This window comes from Pteropus vampyrus, unplaced genomic scaffold, assembly GCF_000151845.1.
Source record: "Pteropus vampyrus isolate Shadow unplaced genomic scaffold, Pvam_2.0 Scaffold283, whole genome shotgun sequence".
Classification (NCBI taxonomy): domain Eukaryota; kingdom Metazoa; phylum Chordata; class Mammalia; order Chiroptera; family Pteropodidae; genus Pteropus; species Pteropus vampyrus.
The window spans coordinates 1076603-1094091 of record NW_011889064.1 but is presented as its reverse complement, the minus strand read 5'-3'; the positions used below and the strand labels follow the sequence as shown (position 1 = coordinate 1094091).

The 17489-nt window shown below is 42.8% G+C and overlaps 1 protein-coding gene across 1 annotated transcript in view; it reads right to left on the bottom strand.

Annotated features, from left to right (window-relative positions):
* Window positions 1-1703: 1703 nt before the first annotated feature.
* Window positions 1704-17489, bottom strand: part of GRIN2B (glutamate ionotropic receptor NMDA type subunit 2B) — a 409687-nt gene continuing 393901 nt past the window's right edge. Inside the window, exons 10-13 of the mRNA XM_011375988.1 lie at window positions 11282-11442; window positions 9296-9483; window positions 6571-6809; window positions 1704-4213 (exon numbers count right to left, since the gene is read on the bottom strand). Coding sequence (XP_011374290.1) covers window positions 2357-4213; window positions 6571-6809; window positions 9296-9483; window positions 11282-11442 — 2445 coding nt within the window. The 3' untranslated portion in view covers window positions 1704-2356. The remainder of the gene's footprint in view (window positions 4214-6570; window positions 6810-9295; window positions 9484-11281; window positions 11443-17489) is intronic.

Here is a 17489-nt window from a genome sequence, read left to right as displayed (position 1 = left end):
CATATGAAATAAACACCATCTTGATTTCTGTCACCAGTGGAGACTGACAGAGCCCCCTTTGTTCTAGATTGCTGTTCGCTAGGTTAGTTGGTTTGGTTTTTTTTTTTTTTATTTGAAAGGGGTGAGGTAAGAGGAAGAGTGAGGGGAGGAGCCCCTGACCGTGGACAGAGTCAGGGTGAAGCAATGTTTATATGGCCCTTCTCCTTCTTCCTCTTGGAGGTGCCTCACGCCCTCTGTCCTCTCTCTCAAAGTCTTTCCTTGAATCTAAAGTAAAGCACTCCGTGCTCCTCTCTCCAAATTTGTGAGAGGTTCAGCCCCTTGCCCCCAGGTTCGTTTTAGAAAGAAAACAAAGCTTTACAAGGCCTTCAGTTGGCTTTAAAATGAAAGATACTGAGGTAAAAATCAAGGAGGAGGGCGGGGACAGCAGTCAAGGGCGGGGAATGAGGAAGGGTAGTGAGTCAGGGCAAACAGAAGGCAAAGAGCAGCCCTGGAGGGTGTGACTTGAAGAGACATGGCAGCTTCCTTCCAGAGGAGGATGAGCACCTTTCTGGTTTATGTGTCCTGTGTACAACATGGAGATCCTGCAGTCAGGCTTCCGAACAAACAGCTCTGGCTGCCACCCTGTGTGAAGGGAGGATGGCAGGGCAGTGGAACTGACCCACGGAACACCCCTACCCCAAGTTTCGGAACTGGCAGTGCCAAGTATTCATTTCCTTTCTCAAGTTTCCAACTTTTAGTGAAAGGGGCATCACATCTGCCAGTACCTTCATCCCTGGAGTTTTACATATATATATATATATTTATATTTATATAAATATATTTATATATATATATTTTTTATTCTCGAATGGTACAATCTGGGAGGGAAGGAGGTGTTGCAGAAAGGTGGAAGGGCTTCTACCTAGAGTGTTCACACTGAGCTCAATGTCACTTCTCAGGGAGCCAGACCCGACAGGGTAGCGGGGAAGTCCCGCCCCTCCCACCCTCCCAGTTCCAAATCTCTTCCCTTCTCTCCATGCCTCCTGAGCTGTGCTCAAGCAAGCTCGGTCCTCGTAACTGTCTGTTCCCTATTATTTGTGATCAATTCTGGGGGAAAAAGCTTGCTCTCCTAGCTCCAGGTTAAGTAAGAAGGGATCAAAGCATTGAAAACATCCCCCTCTCTCACTTACCCTGTCACAAATGACTCCTCTATTCTTCAAAGCCTTACTTAGCTCCTCCCGAAACCGTGACCAACTGGGGGTCTAAAGAGCTCGAAGAGCTTTATAATTGTTTTTGCTCCCAAGCGTGGGCAAAAGAATCATGGCTACTTCTGTTTCCCTTTAGCCTTCCTGGCAAGTCCTTGTCCAAAACGGGTTTTAAGTATTGGCAATTTGAGGAATTACTTTTGTACCTTGCTCTTATAGGACTGTTCACCACCTTTTGGTCCAAGCCACACAATCTTCTCTTTCAAGAACTTCCATTCTCCTCATTCAGGAAGGGTGAAGGGGAGAGTCAGCCAAAATTCAGGTAACATATGACCATCTCTGTTTGTACATAAGCCAAAACAAGCATGTTGCTTAGGGATATTGAAAGAAACAAGAGTCAAGGTTGCCTTCTCTACATCTATAGGCCCCTGACCACATGCATGTATAGACTACACATGTGTAAGCGTACACGGCTGTACATGCACACGCAGTCCATCCATGAAAGACGGCTGTGATGCAATTCCTGTCATCCTCCAGTGACCTTTTGTTCCAGTTCACCAGTCATGTGTCTCATGGAATTGAAGTAAACATTTTTTTTTTGGCTTATATACCAACACACATGGTCTCCCACCCTCTTCTTGGCACATGATCCCTCAACAGATGCCATCTAAGCAAAAAGAATTTAGCAAAAGCCGCTCTACATTCACAGGCAAGTATGATAAATGGTCTTATTTGAATTTTTGCCTCCTCATCAAAACATAAAGATCAGTTTGGAAAGAGCTATCCTGTGCTCACGTGGCCTCCTTTTGCTTCTCCTTGCTTCACTCGAAGTGGGTGACAGAGTTCTGAAGCCTCACATGCTCGGAGGAAGCTCACGAGCAGCTTCCCTTCTCCACTCTGGCCTCTCCTGCTGAGTGAGCCCACTGCATCCTCTAATGGAACCAGGAATGACTGACAGATGGAGGAAGGAGGAGTGAAATGGAAAGGGAGGAGAGACTGTGTTGGTCGCCAGGATTGCCCTCAGAAGGAATCAGAACTCCAGGATCCCATAAATAAATTAAAACGAGAAAGGAGCAAATGGGAACCAAGTTCACCCCTGTCACCCTCCGTGACATGCGCACCACACGCCCACAGCCCTGCCCTCCCGTACCCACCTTAACCTCTTTCCTCACTCAGACATCAGACTCAATACTAGAAAGTTTCTCATATACATGACCATTGCTGGAGCCATTGAAAGCCCTGGGGTTTTTGTTGTTAGGCACACAGGGGTTGGACTGGTTCCCTATACAGATGTCTTTCTGGAAACGGCCTGGCACAGCCCCATGAAGGGCCGAGACCACCGGCTTGTTGGTGACAAGGGCGCGGAAGTCCGGCCTGGCTTTCGGCGCCCCCGCCACCGTGGGCTGCCTGAAGAAGTAGGATTTGCTGCCATGGAGCAAGCACTGGTCGTCCCCAAAAGTGGGGATGAAAGGGTTTTGCGTGACCCGGTCAGGGTAGAGCGACTTGCTGAGCATGTAGCCGCTGCCGGGGTTGTTGTGGTGGTGGTGTCCGGCAGTGGGCACTGAGGACTTGTTGTTGGCAAAGGTGCTCTCACCAGCTGGCATCTCAAACATGTGGGCGTAGGGACTCCCATCCACGAAACGGCCCTTGTCTTTCAGGCTCACGCTGCGTGGGGCCAAGGCGGCTTCTTCCTTCTGCAGGTCCACGAAGGTGTCGTAGGAATGCTGCCGGCGCAGTTTGTTTCGGTTCTTCTTCTGGGCCTTGGAGTTAGTCGGGCTCTGGGGGTACTTGGTGGTGGAGGCGTTGGACGTCACCGCCACCGGCGCAGCCGGCTGGTCCAGCTCCTGCAGGGAGTTGTCCTCGCTGATGTCATACAGGTTCCCTGCCTTCTTGCACGCCTCGCAGCGGATGCACGCCTGCCGGCCCGAGTTCTGCCCTGCCACCGCGGCGGAGTAGTTGTGCAGCTTCGAGGGGCAGCTGCGGCAGAAGTTGCCCCCAGAGCGGTCCTCCCACTCCACGTTGGTCAGGTTCTTCTCCCAGGGTGCCGGGACCCCGCTGACCACGCCGTGTTTGTCGCCCGTCCCGTGTTTGAGGTGAGACCTGTTGGTACAGGGCCCTCCTCCGCTGACCGAGTCGCGCTTGAAGTCGTCACTCCGCTCCTTGTAGATGTCGGTCAGGTCCACGTGCTCCCAGTGCGGCGAGTTCTCCTTCGGGCGGAACTGGTCCAGATAGAAGTCCCGTAGCCCTTCCTTGTCCCTGAAGTAGCGCTTGTGGTCAGGGGAGCGGGGCGGCCGGCGGCGGTAGGCCAGCTCGATCTCGTCGAACTCCCGCCGGGACTTGGCCGAGGCCGGCCGCTTCTTCAGGCTGTCCTTGTATTGCTGCTTACGCCTCTTGGCGGCGTTGCCCTCGATATTTCCGTAGGTGACCGTGTGGGTGGAGATGTCAGACACATCTGAGCGGATCAAGTCATCGTGGCCACTGTAGCGGTCACTCTTGAAGGAGAACTTGCCGTACAGGTCACTTAGCTGGCTGTGTTTGGAGGAGGGGAGGCCAATGTCCAAGGGCTTCTTGCTGATGGACCTCGGCTGGGTGGTGAAGGGTGGGTTGTCACAGTCGTAGAGCCCGTCGATGGAGCTGGCGCTGCCGATGCTGTGGGGCCTGTGGTGGTGGTGATAGTGATCTTGGTACACGTTGCTGTCCTTCAGCTGCAGGTTACCAAAAGTTCTCTCTACCTCGCTGATGTAGTCGCTGAAGAGGTTCTCCTCGCAGGGAGGGTTGTTGTAGGATTTGCAGTCAGAGTGCGTGAAGCTGCGACGGTGCTCGGAGATGTCGTAGACGGATGACTCGCGACGAATGAAGTCCAGGGCGCTCTGTGGGGAGCCGTTCACACCAGACAGGTTAGCCATGTTCTTGGCCGTGCGGAGCAGGCGCAGGATGTTGGAGTGTGTGTTGTTCATGGTCGCGGTGGGGGAATTCATCACAGATTGGCGCTCCTCGATAGCCACTCCGTGGATGCAGCTGTAGATACCCTGAAGAAGAGGATGGCTGGATTAGTTATCCAGTGAGGCTAACAGTGACTATAAAGAACGCTCTCCTCTCCCCGCTTAGTAATTGCCTAACTGAGTAAGAAAAGTCAGGGAAGACAGTCTTATATACTCACAGAAAGACATGGCTAGAAGCTTGCCTGATTTATCCCCCTGCATTTAGGAGGTCTTCTATCATGAGTTAAGGTCGTGTGGCCTGGCTCTTGAGAAGGGGCATGGCTACACCCAGTGACTTGAGCAAACAGGAAGAAATCACAAGGCATGACATTCTTGCCTTGACTTACGTTACTGACTTGCACTGACTTTCTTTTCTATGCCCAGGTTTTCACATCTTAAAGATGATGCCCTGGTATCAACCAATAGCAAAAAATATTGTCGGGTTCCCGGAGGTCATCAGCAATGTTCTGCAGATGTTGAGACTGTTCTACTCTGGCTGGCCACCCTTGGCCGGCAGTGAAGCACAGGGGAGCTCAGTGGCTCACAATTGTCACTCTTTTCCAGCTCTGACAAATTTTGAGCAGCTTTTAGAATTTTGATCACCAAATAACAGCTGAGCAGTTCTCTTCTTGAGCCAAGCATGAACCAAATTCACAGAGAAAATTAGGAAGCCCTGGGGTCAGAAAAGGATTTTTCTCCTGCTGGGCCTTGCACTGTGGGAGGGAAGAGCTGGGGCAGATATCAAGTACTAAAGAGGAATAAATAATTCCCTTGTTGAATTCTCTCACTTATTTTCTCTTTAGCTCCTGGTCTCCTTCTTATACTTTCTCACTCACTTAATTTTATCATAAACATTAACATCTTAACACATTAGTATTGATCGAGAACTCCCTGTGAATAGGGCCTTCAAGAACAGCAGCAGTCCAGGAGTGGGAATGGGTTGGGTTCAAATCTAAGGTCAAGCCAGCCTCCTGCTAATTTCTTGCTCCCTGCCTTGAAAGGTGGACAAATATGGAACTTTCTCCCTGACAAGGGAAGATATTTGAAGAGGAGGCCATTTGAATTGTGTTTTTAAAACAAAGGGGGTTAATTTGGAACGGGAAGTTGTCCCAGTGGATGGAGATGAGAGGAGAGGAAGTTAGGAAGGAGAATGGCAGCTAAATAGCAAAGAAGAAGGTTTAGATGAGATAAACCTCACTGTCCCAGAGGGCAGCAAGGAGATAGAAGGTCTTCAAGGTAAGGTTATTCTACTTTCTTTCTCAGGCCTCCTTTCTAAACCTTCTGGATTAGGGCCAGGGGAAAATGCCACACATTTTGCTTCTACAGGCACTGATTATGTCTAAGGGCTATGATTTCTACTACGGGTCACCAGCTCTCACTGTTTCTGCCATCACCCTATGTGGGACCTTAGAGAAGGGCCACCTAAGGAATAAAACATGACTCAGGGGCCACAAGTTCCATCCTCCTGCTTCTATGTTACTCAACAGCCTGAATCAACTAATAGCCAGAGAGGAAATTATTCTCTATCACTAAAATACTACATGAAAATTATCAAAAGGTAGAATGATTTAATGAGAAATTCATTTTCTTATATAACTGCATTTGAGCCAAAGTAGCTCATATCTGAAATCCAGAACTCTATTCCAAAAGGACATTTGAGTTCACTTCTCATGAATGAATCCCATAACTTTATTAACAAAATCAAAAGATGCCCCCCCGCCCCTTTTCGCTCTTCCTTATGACCTTCTGTTCATATTCAAAACTGTTCTGAATCCTCACTTTGGACCAGAAACATAGAAGAAATCTAAATAAAGAACAACTTTAGAGTTATACTTTCTTCCAATTAAGGAAGTTTCTAGAATGTAAATTTCTTATGGGTTAGGACTTTTTTCTGAAGGTTCTGTTAAGTTCTTTAACTCCCCATAACTCATACATGGTTAAAACACAGAGTGGAACAATGAAGCAATAATATACCTTTGTATGTTAGAATAAGAGAGATATATTACATTTCACTATTTAAATAAAACTGTGAATTTTAGAAATGTGATTTAGAAATGTTATTTTTTAGAAAGGATTACATAATTAATATAGCCTCTATAGAATTAATTAATGGTGATGAAAAGCATTTGTTAAAAGGTCAATTTTTTTATTTTGATAGGTCTTATTGAGAACCAAATGCTCCCAACCCTACACAGAAAGCTGTTTCTTGAAGGAAAAATAGCATTGCCTATGTTTTGAGCTACCTGAAATTATATCACCCAACCCCTGGGGAAATGTATATGATGTGGTTTCTTGCTTTAGCAACATCAGGCTGGAGCGAGTGCCCCGCTGGGTCTCTCTGCTTTGTACAGTGCCAGACTAAGCCGTCCTTCATAGGCCCCAGGTACCCGCATCAAAGCACTTACTCTGCTGATGGAGAAGACCATGCCAGGCTTGCCAGAACAGACGCCCATAAAGCAATGCCGGAACTGCCAGTAGAAAAGGTGCTCGCAGATGAAGGTGATGAGGCTGAGAGCCATGGCTGCACCCAACATGTAGAAGACACCCGCCATGTTGTCAATGTCCAGTTGGCTGCTCATGACCTCATTCTTCTCATTGTGGCAAATGCCAGTGAGCCAGAGGGCTTCCAGCTCTTCCATCTCCCCTGGAGACGGGGCAGAAAGGAGAATAGGTAAAGAGAGAAGAGAGGAGAGGAGAAGAGGAAAGGAGACATGATGGGTATTAGGAAGAGAGAGAAAAACATAAGAAAGAGACAGAGACATAAAGAAAGAAAATTAATAAAGTTAACAGTAATTTTATTAATACCAATAAAAAGTAATTCGTCAATGTAGTCTACGAGTATTCAATGAGAACTTAATGTGGGTACTGCAGATAATACAAAGATATGAGACATTACCTCTGCCTTCCATTATCTATACAGTGTAAATTAGTATATAAATAATTGATATGATAAGCTATATGCAGGTAACAAGAGTTCAAATTAGAGTAATTTTGTGTGTGTGGGGGGGTGGCCAGTGGGTTTTCATGTGGGAGCCAGGACTTGGAGGCGGGCATGGTGAATGGGTGAATTTTAACTTATACGGTATGAAAAGGCACTCCAGGCAGCAGAAATAGCATCACTGATGGGAGGAAGGTGGGAAATCACAAGCCTTGTTTAGGGAAAAGCATGCAGAACAGTTCAGACAGAATAATAGTAGGCAAAGGAAGATGAATAAAAAAGGTCGAGGCAAAATTGCTAAGGACTTGAGCACCAGACTAAGCACTTAGCACTTTACTTTGTAGAAAGTGAGGAATAACGTCATCAAACAAGTGATTCGGAAAACTGTTCTTAAAAAATTGAACAAAGCAGACTGGGTGTGGGGAGGAGAGACAGAGATCAACAGAGACATTGATTGATTCCATAGGGGCCCTCGGACTTACTGGTCTCTTATGTAGAGGAAAATATAAAGGGGAGTAAACATGAATAAAATGAGACCACTAAATTCAGACGTGCCTCCTTTTGACACTGCTTGAGGGACCTTTGATAATCTCAATTCATGTCAGGTTTTAATAATCTTGATTCATTTCACTGGTTACTAGGATTTAGAAATCCTAGACAAAAGGAAAACAAACAAACAAACCAACCATGTGCCCTCGAATGCATCCAATTCTAGACGAGTAAAATTCTGAAAATCTCATAAAGAAAATCACTAGTTCTAGCAGTTCTGGTTTGGTTTCAAATGTGAACTTTGCATAGTCTGACTAGGGCTTTGGCCACCTTTATAAATCATCTGCTGCTGCTCTTCCTTAGAGATAGAGCTCTGTTATTGTCTTTAAGTGACAGCTACTTAAAAATCACAGAAGCTCTTATACCAAAATGTCTGGTTAACAGTCCAGCCACAATGCCCTCCTGTTTCCAATGTTAATCAAGTCACTTTTTACTCACTTCTTTGATCAAACTATGATTTTCCTAACTAGTGGAGCAACCGACTCCACCTGGAGTCTGAAATTCCGCTGTACTCTTCTGATTCTTATCCCTAGCAGGAAAGATTCTGCAGAGGTGATTTAGAGAACTGCTTGGCTGATGGCCTGTGGGGCCAAGTAGAGTCAAGTTGCTCATCCCTAACTGGATTAGCTTCTGTGAGGCTAACAGGAGAAGGAGGTACGTTGAACGACAAAATGAAAAGGGATGCAGAAGATATGCTATAATGAAATAGGAGATGAAATTTTCTCAAGGCAGGTTGGCTGCTCAGTCTGCTGCTGGAATGTCACTGGGGAATATTTTATGATGTCAGCCTCTGAGGACCTGAGCCTTGCCTCTTACCTCTTCCAGCTGAAAGAGACCAAGATGGGAGAGAAAGAGGGAAGAACGAGTAGATGGCCACAAGTTGATTATGTCTCTGCTCTTTCTCTGGGCACATAAAAAGCAGAGACCTTTCCAAAGTTCCATCTACTTTGGTCACATGTGAGATGTCTGTTCAGAACATCTAATGCCAGCCTCTCTTACTTTATTCCTGAAGGTTTGATGATGGCCTGCAATCCTGAAACACAGCTCCTTCACCAACTACTTTAATCCTCTGTCTCATCTTTCACCCTGTCATGGGTTGAATTGTGACCTTCCCTAAATTCATATGTTGAAGTCTTAACCCCAGTTCCTTGGAATGTGACTTTATTTGGAAATAGAGTCACAGCAGATGTAATTAGTTAAGATGAAGCCATTCTGGAATAGAGTGGGGCCCTAATCCAATGTAACTGGTGTGGTTAGAAAAGGGGAAAATTGGACACAGACACGTACAAAGGGAAAACATGCACATGGAGAGAGGCCACCTGGACATGGAAGTAGAGATGGGGTAAGGCATCTACAGTCGAGGAACGCTCAAGGTCACCAGGAAACCACCATACGCTAGGAAGAGGAATCGAACAGATTCTCCCTTGCAGCCCTCAAGAGAAACCAATGAACATTTTGATCTTGAATTTCTGGACTCCAGAACTATAGGACAATATATTTCCATTATTTAAGCCACTCTATTTGTGGTACTTTGTTATGGCTGGAAATGCAGGGGTTAGATGAATGAAAAAAGAAGAGGTGCCGATGTTTTGGACTGGCTAGCAGAAGAGGCCAAGTAGGCACTTTCCCTTTCTTTAACTCACCATCTCCGAAGAGCTGCAGGATAGCGAGGTCCACCTGGCGCTTCCACCCAGAATCTTTTTGGATGGCAATGCCGTAACCAGTGGAAGCAAAGACCTTTCCACTGCCAATGGTCACCAGCTTGCAGCCTTCATCTCTGCCTGCCATGTAGTTCAGCACTGCTGCATCATAGATGAAGGCATCCAGTTTCCTGTGCGAGAAAGAAGCAAACAAACCAAATCCAGTGGAGGAATTTTAGTACCAAACTACCTATGGGACCATTAATATGAAGCAGTAAGGTTCCAGCAAACTATGGGGAGAACTGGGTCAAAGGAAGGCTCAAGTTGGAACTCAGCCAGAATCTAAAACCTAAATCCCAGGCTGTTCTTTATGTGATTTCAAGTCGAAGGAGTTCTTTCCCTCCCACTGGGAATGATGAGAATGTAAGTTGGGCCTGAAGCCATCTCATAAGCTGTGTCTGAAAAGGAGAGGAAGTAAAAAGGAATCAATAAAAATAATAACAGAAATAATGAAAAGTAACCATCACAATGATAACAACAAATAGCAAGGGTTAGATTTATATAACATTTTTCATTTCTCAGTTCATTCCAGTCCAGAGCGGGGAAAAGTGTAGGTAGGTGTATGTGCTTTAATAGACGTGCAATGCTATTTTAGTGGTCAGAAAGGTTTCGATATTCTGCTTTTCAGCACAAGGAAAAATGAGTAGTTGGGGTGGTGGCAGCACAGGCTTGTGTTAAGAGCAAATGGGTGAAACTACGAGAGTGTGTAACATAGAACTCGGATCTCTTAAATCCCTAAACATATGTAAGAACCTCATTTATATCTTGTGTTTTACAAGAAGAGAATATGTACGGAAGTGAGTAAGACTAGGGGTAAGGGCGGGAAGGCATAAATCAATATTTAAAACCAACTTTTAAGCACATCAAAGGTAGTGGAAGAAATTCAGACATAACCATATGGGTAACAGAGATGTCTGTAGAACGGAAAGGAATGCATCATCCCCTTCACTTGTATCAGTCAAGTTAGCTTTATCCCTCCTCAAGAAAAAATTAGCCCTTTCTGGTATAAGACAAAGAATATATTTCAAAAGTACCCTATAGAACCAACCAAAGCTCTAATATGACTGATAAATGTGAAGTACCAAAGGCCAGACTACCCAATGTAGTTCTACCCTCAAGTTCAAATTCCATCTTCTAAAACCTGTAGTGGATTTATGGTGATAACACAGAGTCTTATTATAACACACCTAAATACTTAAATAACAGTATTTTAGGTAATTGTGCTCTTCTAGAACGGAAGCCACCAGGAGGTCCAAGTGCTGCTACTTATACAACACAGGAAATCATCTACAAGACCCCTGGACCCCCAAATCCCAACACCTATCATGCTCAATTGTCTGTCTTATTTGTCAGCTGTGGCTTCTGGAGGCCAAATGAATAAAGAGATCAATGTAGCTGGGATTGTGCAAGCAACATATTTGCAGTTCACGACGAGCTCCTTTTAATAGACAAATTCTTTCTAAGGTAAGAGCTGAATCAAAGAACACCAATAAAAGCTGGAATGGAAGACCAGTCAACATATTTTTATTGTTTGTTGTCCAAAAAATTTTACCCTTTTCTCCTTTTATTTCTCCCTTGTCCATAAGACATCAGTATTATCATTTTCACCTCTTAGTCAACAAGTCTTTATTTCATGCATAACACATGAACCTTACCCTTGACTCATCCTTTCTGCTTTTACATCTATTTAATTCCTATTTCATGGTTACATTAATGTAAGCAGAATATCATTTGTAAAAAAAAGTACATAGAAGTAAATAATAGCATAGGGATCTTTGTGCACTGGCCTGAATTATAGTATCAAGTTTAACTCGGAAATTTTTTTGCTTTAACTCTGTATGGCACTCAAGCACAGTACATCTGATTCAATGTATGCGTAATAAATATGACAAACATATTGAAGACTCTGAGCTTGGAAGCAGTTCTTACCCTGTTTTCAGAGAGAGCAATGCATCATCTACACCCCTCTGGTTGAACTTTCCCATGTAGGAATGCATTTCTGCGTAGTTATTGCGAATATTCCTCTCTGTGCTGCCATTGGGCACAGTCCCAAAGCGAAAAGGGGGTGAGAAGTCATTAGGTCTCTGGAACTGGAGAGATAGAAAGAGAGCGAAAGAAAGAGAGAGAAGAGAGAAAGAAAATGCTTCAGAAAATGTGAAGAGATATTAAGTTAGCATTAGTGGATTTATAATGGCACAAACCCAACTGTAGTTCACCAAATACATTAGCCCTCACTGAGGAGCAGCAATTGCTGTCAGAAAGTGGACTTCAATCAACTCAATTTAATACATATTGTTGAGAGTATTCTATTTGCCTAACCCTGACTTTAATCTATAACCCTTGTGTGTTCCATTTATACACACTGCACAATACCAGTGATGACGGAAACATGCTGTTAGCTTAACTGCGGTGGGCTAGTCACCTTTATTTCTGAAAATTGTGTAAAATCTGCTTCCAGGCCTCTTAATTTAGGGGCCTAAATACATTGTCATTGCACTATCAAGGCTGCAGGGCCTTAGTGAGGTGAGCTATATCTTATTCCTGAAAATAATTTGTTAGGTATTGAATGTGTTTTGCAAAGAAATTTTCTCTTGACCTTCCCTGATGCATGTTAAAGCTATTTATTTATCCTACATGAGTTGTGGGATAAATTTGAAAATCAAATACAGTTTTAATTATGTTCCTTCCCTTGCTTAAGAACCGAGAGTTGCTCTCTAGTGCCTATCATAATAAAGTGAAATCTCTTGGATTTTCACCCCTATGACATCAGCTTTATTTCTGGCTGTTGCTCTGCAAAGACTAAGTCTGTATGTTTGCTCCCTGAACACACAATTTTTTTCATTTGTACCTTCATAGTCTCATATAGTCTGTCCCCTCAACACGAACTCACCTTTCTCTCTAGGCCAATATATATCTTTCATTTCAAAATGTAACTCAAAGCAATTTCTCAGGAAACCTTCCATGAGTTCCTCCTTCCATTGAGTTTATCCAAAAGTGACCCATCAGTATTGGGTTGTTTTTGGATCACTGTAATTCATACTAAAAATTCAATTACTCTCTAAATGAGCTGGCTAAGTTATGAGAGCTAGTTTCTGACATAGTTACTAAGAATTTAAACCCCAGGTTGAGACAGATGTAGATTCATGACCTGCTCTGCCACTTACTACTGTGTGACCTTAGGCAAGTAACATGAACTCTCTGTGCATCATTTCCTCATTTGTAAGACAGAGACAATGAGGTCTAGTTTTCAAGATCGTTGAGGATTAAATGGTATAATATATAAGATGTTCTTCACACAGCACTTTGCACACAGTAAGTTCTCAATAAATAGGCTCAATAAATGTTCCTTTTATAATTTTTAATTCATTTCTATATTCTATGTTCCCTAGTATACTTCATGCTCTCCAAGCTTCTCATTCTAATAGGATAGCAATAAACAGAGAGAATACGACCCGAGTAGCTCTGCTATGCCTTGGCGTATTAAAGATGATGGTTATATTTGGTTATATTTGGTTATATAGATGATGTAGATATTTAAAAGCCTTCTTAGTTTTAATACTATACCATTTACTTTGGAGATGCATTTGAAAATCCTACCTGCCAACTCAGGAGTGCTCTGAACCTTTGGAGTAGTTTAGGCTTTGAGCTATTCTCCTTTCTCCTTCTTTTGACCCAAGAAGCTAACTCAAGAGCTTCTCAGAATATGGGGGTTTCATGGACCACAAAATGTCGCAGTACCAGGAACCATGAATGTGATCTTAATTGCTAGGAGTTGGCCATGGTTAAAAGCAGATATGCAGCAGTGTTAGGCAATCGGTACTGCATCGAAGACCACTCCTTTCTAATTTAAAAAGATCCCAGTTTAATTTACTACAGTGCTTTTTGGCATTAAGAGTTTTTGTTTAATTATTTTTCAAAGAGTTGTGATTTTTAAGTGAATGAATACACTACAAAAAGAATCAAAGAATTTTGAGGGTTGGATGGAAATGAAGAATCTGAGACCCAAAGAGGAAGAATAGTTTGCTCAATGTCACACAGTGGCAGTGATGGCTAACATTATCAGGGATCAGTTGGCTCAATTAATAGTACTCCTCACCGTCTCCAGCAGATAGCAAGTTTAAAGAGACCAGGGATATGCTTTATTGGGAGAGACAGATACCAGAATGCTATGTCTATCACTGTCAATTATAACACTTCATGTGTTTGAAAAAGGTTTCCTCCAAGTCGAAAGTAGAGTAGATACTGTGGCAGGCAGCAGCAATATAACCAAATAAATGTTCTTTAATCAGTAATTCCTTTTTCCCAGGACAATGACAGCCAGTGCTCACAAAGACTAAGATACTCTAGGGCCCAAAGTAGCTTCTGAAACAGCAGTGAAATTTGAAATCATGTCCAAAACAATTCTGGTCTAAATTATTCTATTCTATTTTTTTTTTTTAATTTGGAATCCGTGTAAGGTATATAGAATAATTTTTGATTAACCAAATGGAATCTGATGCCCAGAGTGCCTCATTTCCTGATGAAGCTAGATTATGGAAAGTTTCTATACCACTCTTTAGTAATTCTGAATTTTAAGTTATGTTTAGATTTCTAGATGTTATTTTATAAACATATCTCTGAATAAATAAAAACTAGAGAAATGATATAAGACCTTGAATAGACAAGAAAACTTTGAAAAGGAAGGACTTATACTGCTTGACTTCAAGTCTTATTATAGTAAATAACAGTGTGGTATTTGCATATAAATAGTAGAGATCATCATAACAGAATAGAGTGCCCAGGAACAGACCAACACATGTATGTTGCAAAGGCAATTCAGTGTAGATAGGACAGTCAACGATTAGATATCCATATGCAAAAAGAGAATTTCATTCCATACCTCAAAAGATACAGAAATTAACTCAAAGTAGATTGTATACCTAAACATAAAACCTAAAATTATAACATTTCTAGGAGAAAAATCTTTGTAACCTTGAGTCAGACAAAGATTTCTTGGATACAACAACAAAAGCATGATCCACAGGGGGAAAAAAGGTAAATTGGACTTCGTCAGATTAAGAGCTTCTCTGTGAAAGATAGGATCATGAAAAGACAAGCCACGGACTAGAAGAAAATATTTTAAAATGAATTAAAGCTATTGAAAAACTAAAGGAATTAAATAAGAAAATAGCAAGACTCTTTCTTACAGATAAAGCACCTTCCATAAGAAAACAATCAGAGAAACCAGTCAGCACTGGAAGAATGAGAAGACACGGTCTTGTGGAAAGCACTGGTATTGGAAGTAGACAATTGAGGTTTAAATCCCAGCTCAGTCTCAAACCAGCTGTGTGAACACACGCAAGTTATTTAATTTATGGAGCCCCGTTTTCATGAAAGTATTTTTAATAATTAATAAGATAATATGTAGGAAAACGCTTAACAATATGTGGCACATGGTGGATTTGCAAAATTATTAACTGCTTTTATAAGGATGAAGTTCTAATATCTAAAAATGTCCTATGTTAGGCAATGTCCCCTAAGATTGAAAACTTGTGTTCTCTTAATTTGTTCCTTAAACTGGGCCAGTCTGGGGGGCCAAGAGTCAGCCAAAGGAGAAGCAGAAGCAGAAGTGAGCTTGCTTTTTCTTTTGAAAATTTTTGTCTTGGCTCGGTGAGGTTTAAATAAAATACAGGTTTTTAAAAATAATATTCCAAATACCTGGATGCTTCCAATACATGCCCTGTAATAAAACTCCCCCCAAGCCGTGGGTCATTATATATGGCACTTCTTTAACCCGAGAGGCAATCAATGCTCTCTGGGGTTTAGGGAAGCAGTAAAATTTAGTACTGTTAAGAAACAGAAGTTCTAAAATCTATTTAACAGGGAGGACCCCAAGAAAAATTTTCTTAAAAAAATTAATATCCAATACACAAAGGAGACCAGCATTGGATTAAAAGCTCAGTCTGATTTTAAAGTAGGGAATTTTATACAGTACTCCTTATTAGTCACCTTTGGTCATCATAGGGCTTTCTTAAATTTGGAATCTTTTTCCAGAGTTACCCAGATTAGGATTACAAAAACATAGATTTTGATAGGGAAATAAAAACACAAAAAGGAAAGAAACTTAGTGATCGGTCTCATTTTACCAAGGAGGAAACCGAAGCCCTAAAGAGGCCAAGTAAGTTTGTTCAAGGCCACGTCGTGAGGTAGGACTTGACCCCAAAGAACCGAGCCTTCTCACTGCAAGCTCGAATGCTAGCAGACCAGTCCTCTTCCTATTTATTGGGGAGGGAAGCCATGCACCATAAGTGGGGCTACCTGGTGAGGGTATCCTTCCTATTCTGGTATATCTAAGGCCAACTCCCCCTGCCCCTCTGGATTCAACACATGGCTTTCAGCAGTTACTGTAAGCACACACTTGCCCAAGGGGCAAAACAATGCCAGAATGTTGAGAGTACTGTAATCTCACTTGATCCTCCTGGAGAGCGGCAGGGAATCAGAATTCAACCCTCTGAGCTGTTCAGATCATCATCTCAGCCCCCATCTTAATGACCTCAAAGTGAATTAGTCTTAGCAGTCATACAAGGAATAAGGTGACAGAAGGCTGGGAGTAAAGGCCTCTGCCCTCATCCAAAGATGATCAGACTGGAGGGCTCTGGACTGTTGCAGAGAGAAAGGGAAGAAGTCAGGGAAGTGGGGATCTGGTCCATTTCATTTAATTTATTAAATAAATATGCAAACTAATTTTCCTATGTATAAGGCATTGTTAATTCAACACCTATGTATGTGCTGGGAATAACTCATATTATCTCCTTTAACTATAATAATTAAAATGCATTAATTCACTTGGCAAATATTTACCAAGCATCTATTAGTATAGAGGGCTGTATTAGGAACTGAGGATACAAAGATGAAAAAATAAAATCAGAATCTGTTTTCAAGAAGTTTCCATACCAGAGTGTCAGAGATATAAGTATTCATTCAATTTTTCATTCGTTTATTTTTTCATTCATTCATTTGCCCATTCATTTATTCCTTCATTCGTGCAGAAATTCAGCAAGTATCTATTGGCATCTATCATGGGTAGATACTCTCCTGGCTGCTGGGGATGCAGCATTAGAGAATAATAAGATCTTGCCTTCTAAGAGTTTACATTGTAAAGACAGGAGCAGATAATAAGACTTTTTTCTTTTCTTTTTTTTTTTTAATTTCATGTAGTGGACTAAAGTCAGCCACATATTCTTTGCTGCTCTTTGCATCAAAAGGTGAAGTCTGAGTCCCCTCCCCCTGATTCTGACCTGGTGCCTTGGTGCCTTGTTTGACCAATAGAATGTATAGAAGTAACACTCTGGGACTTCTAAGGCTCTGTCATAGGAGGCTTTGCAGTTTCCACCTGGGTCCCTTGGAACTTCACTCCAAGGGAAGCAGTCTACACTCTAACAAGTCCAACAACCCCAAGGCCACCGTGCTGGAACCGCTACATGGAGGTGATTCTGTCTATAGTCCCAGCTGAGCCCAGCCTTCCAGCCATTCCAGCCAGGGCTCCAGGTATTAGAATAAAGCCATCTGGGACCCTTCGGCCCAGCCCAGCCACCAGATGAATACTAACTGACTTCAGTTGATGCCACGTGAAGCAGAAGAATGATCCCACCAAGTTTTGCCCAAATATCTGACCCACAAAATTGTGAAATACGATGAAATGGTTGTTTAAAGCGACTAAGTGTTGAGGTAGTTTATAGTGCAGCAATAGATAACTGGAACACAGATGATTTCAAATAGTGAAAATGAAGTGCTACAAAGGAATGGAAACAGCTATTACACTGAGTAGAAAGTGATCGGTAGGAAGACAAGTTTAGACTCGCTGTCCTGAAAAGGACTCTCTGAGAAGGTGGCATTTGTACAGAAACCGAAATAATGAGAAGGAACCGGGCATGTGTATCAGGCCCGGGGAACAGCAAACACAAAGGCCTGGAAAACGGAAAGGTTGGTGTGGCTAGGGTGCAATGAACCATGGGATGGGAACTATGGAGCAACCTGCCCATTCGGCGGTGTGCGCACAGAGCAGAGAGAGCTGTCCTGAACAGCATCACAGAGGCTGTGGCACAGAGACTAAGATCTGGAAGAAGAGTTTTCCAACTAGATGAGAGGCGCAAAGCGG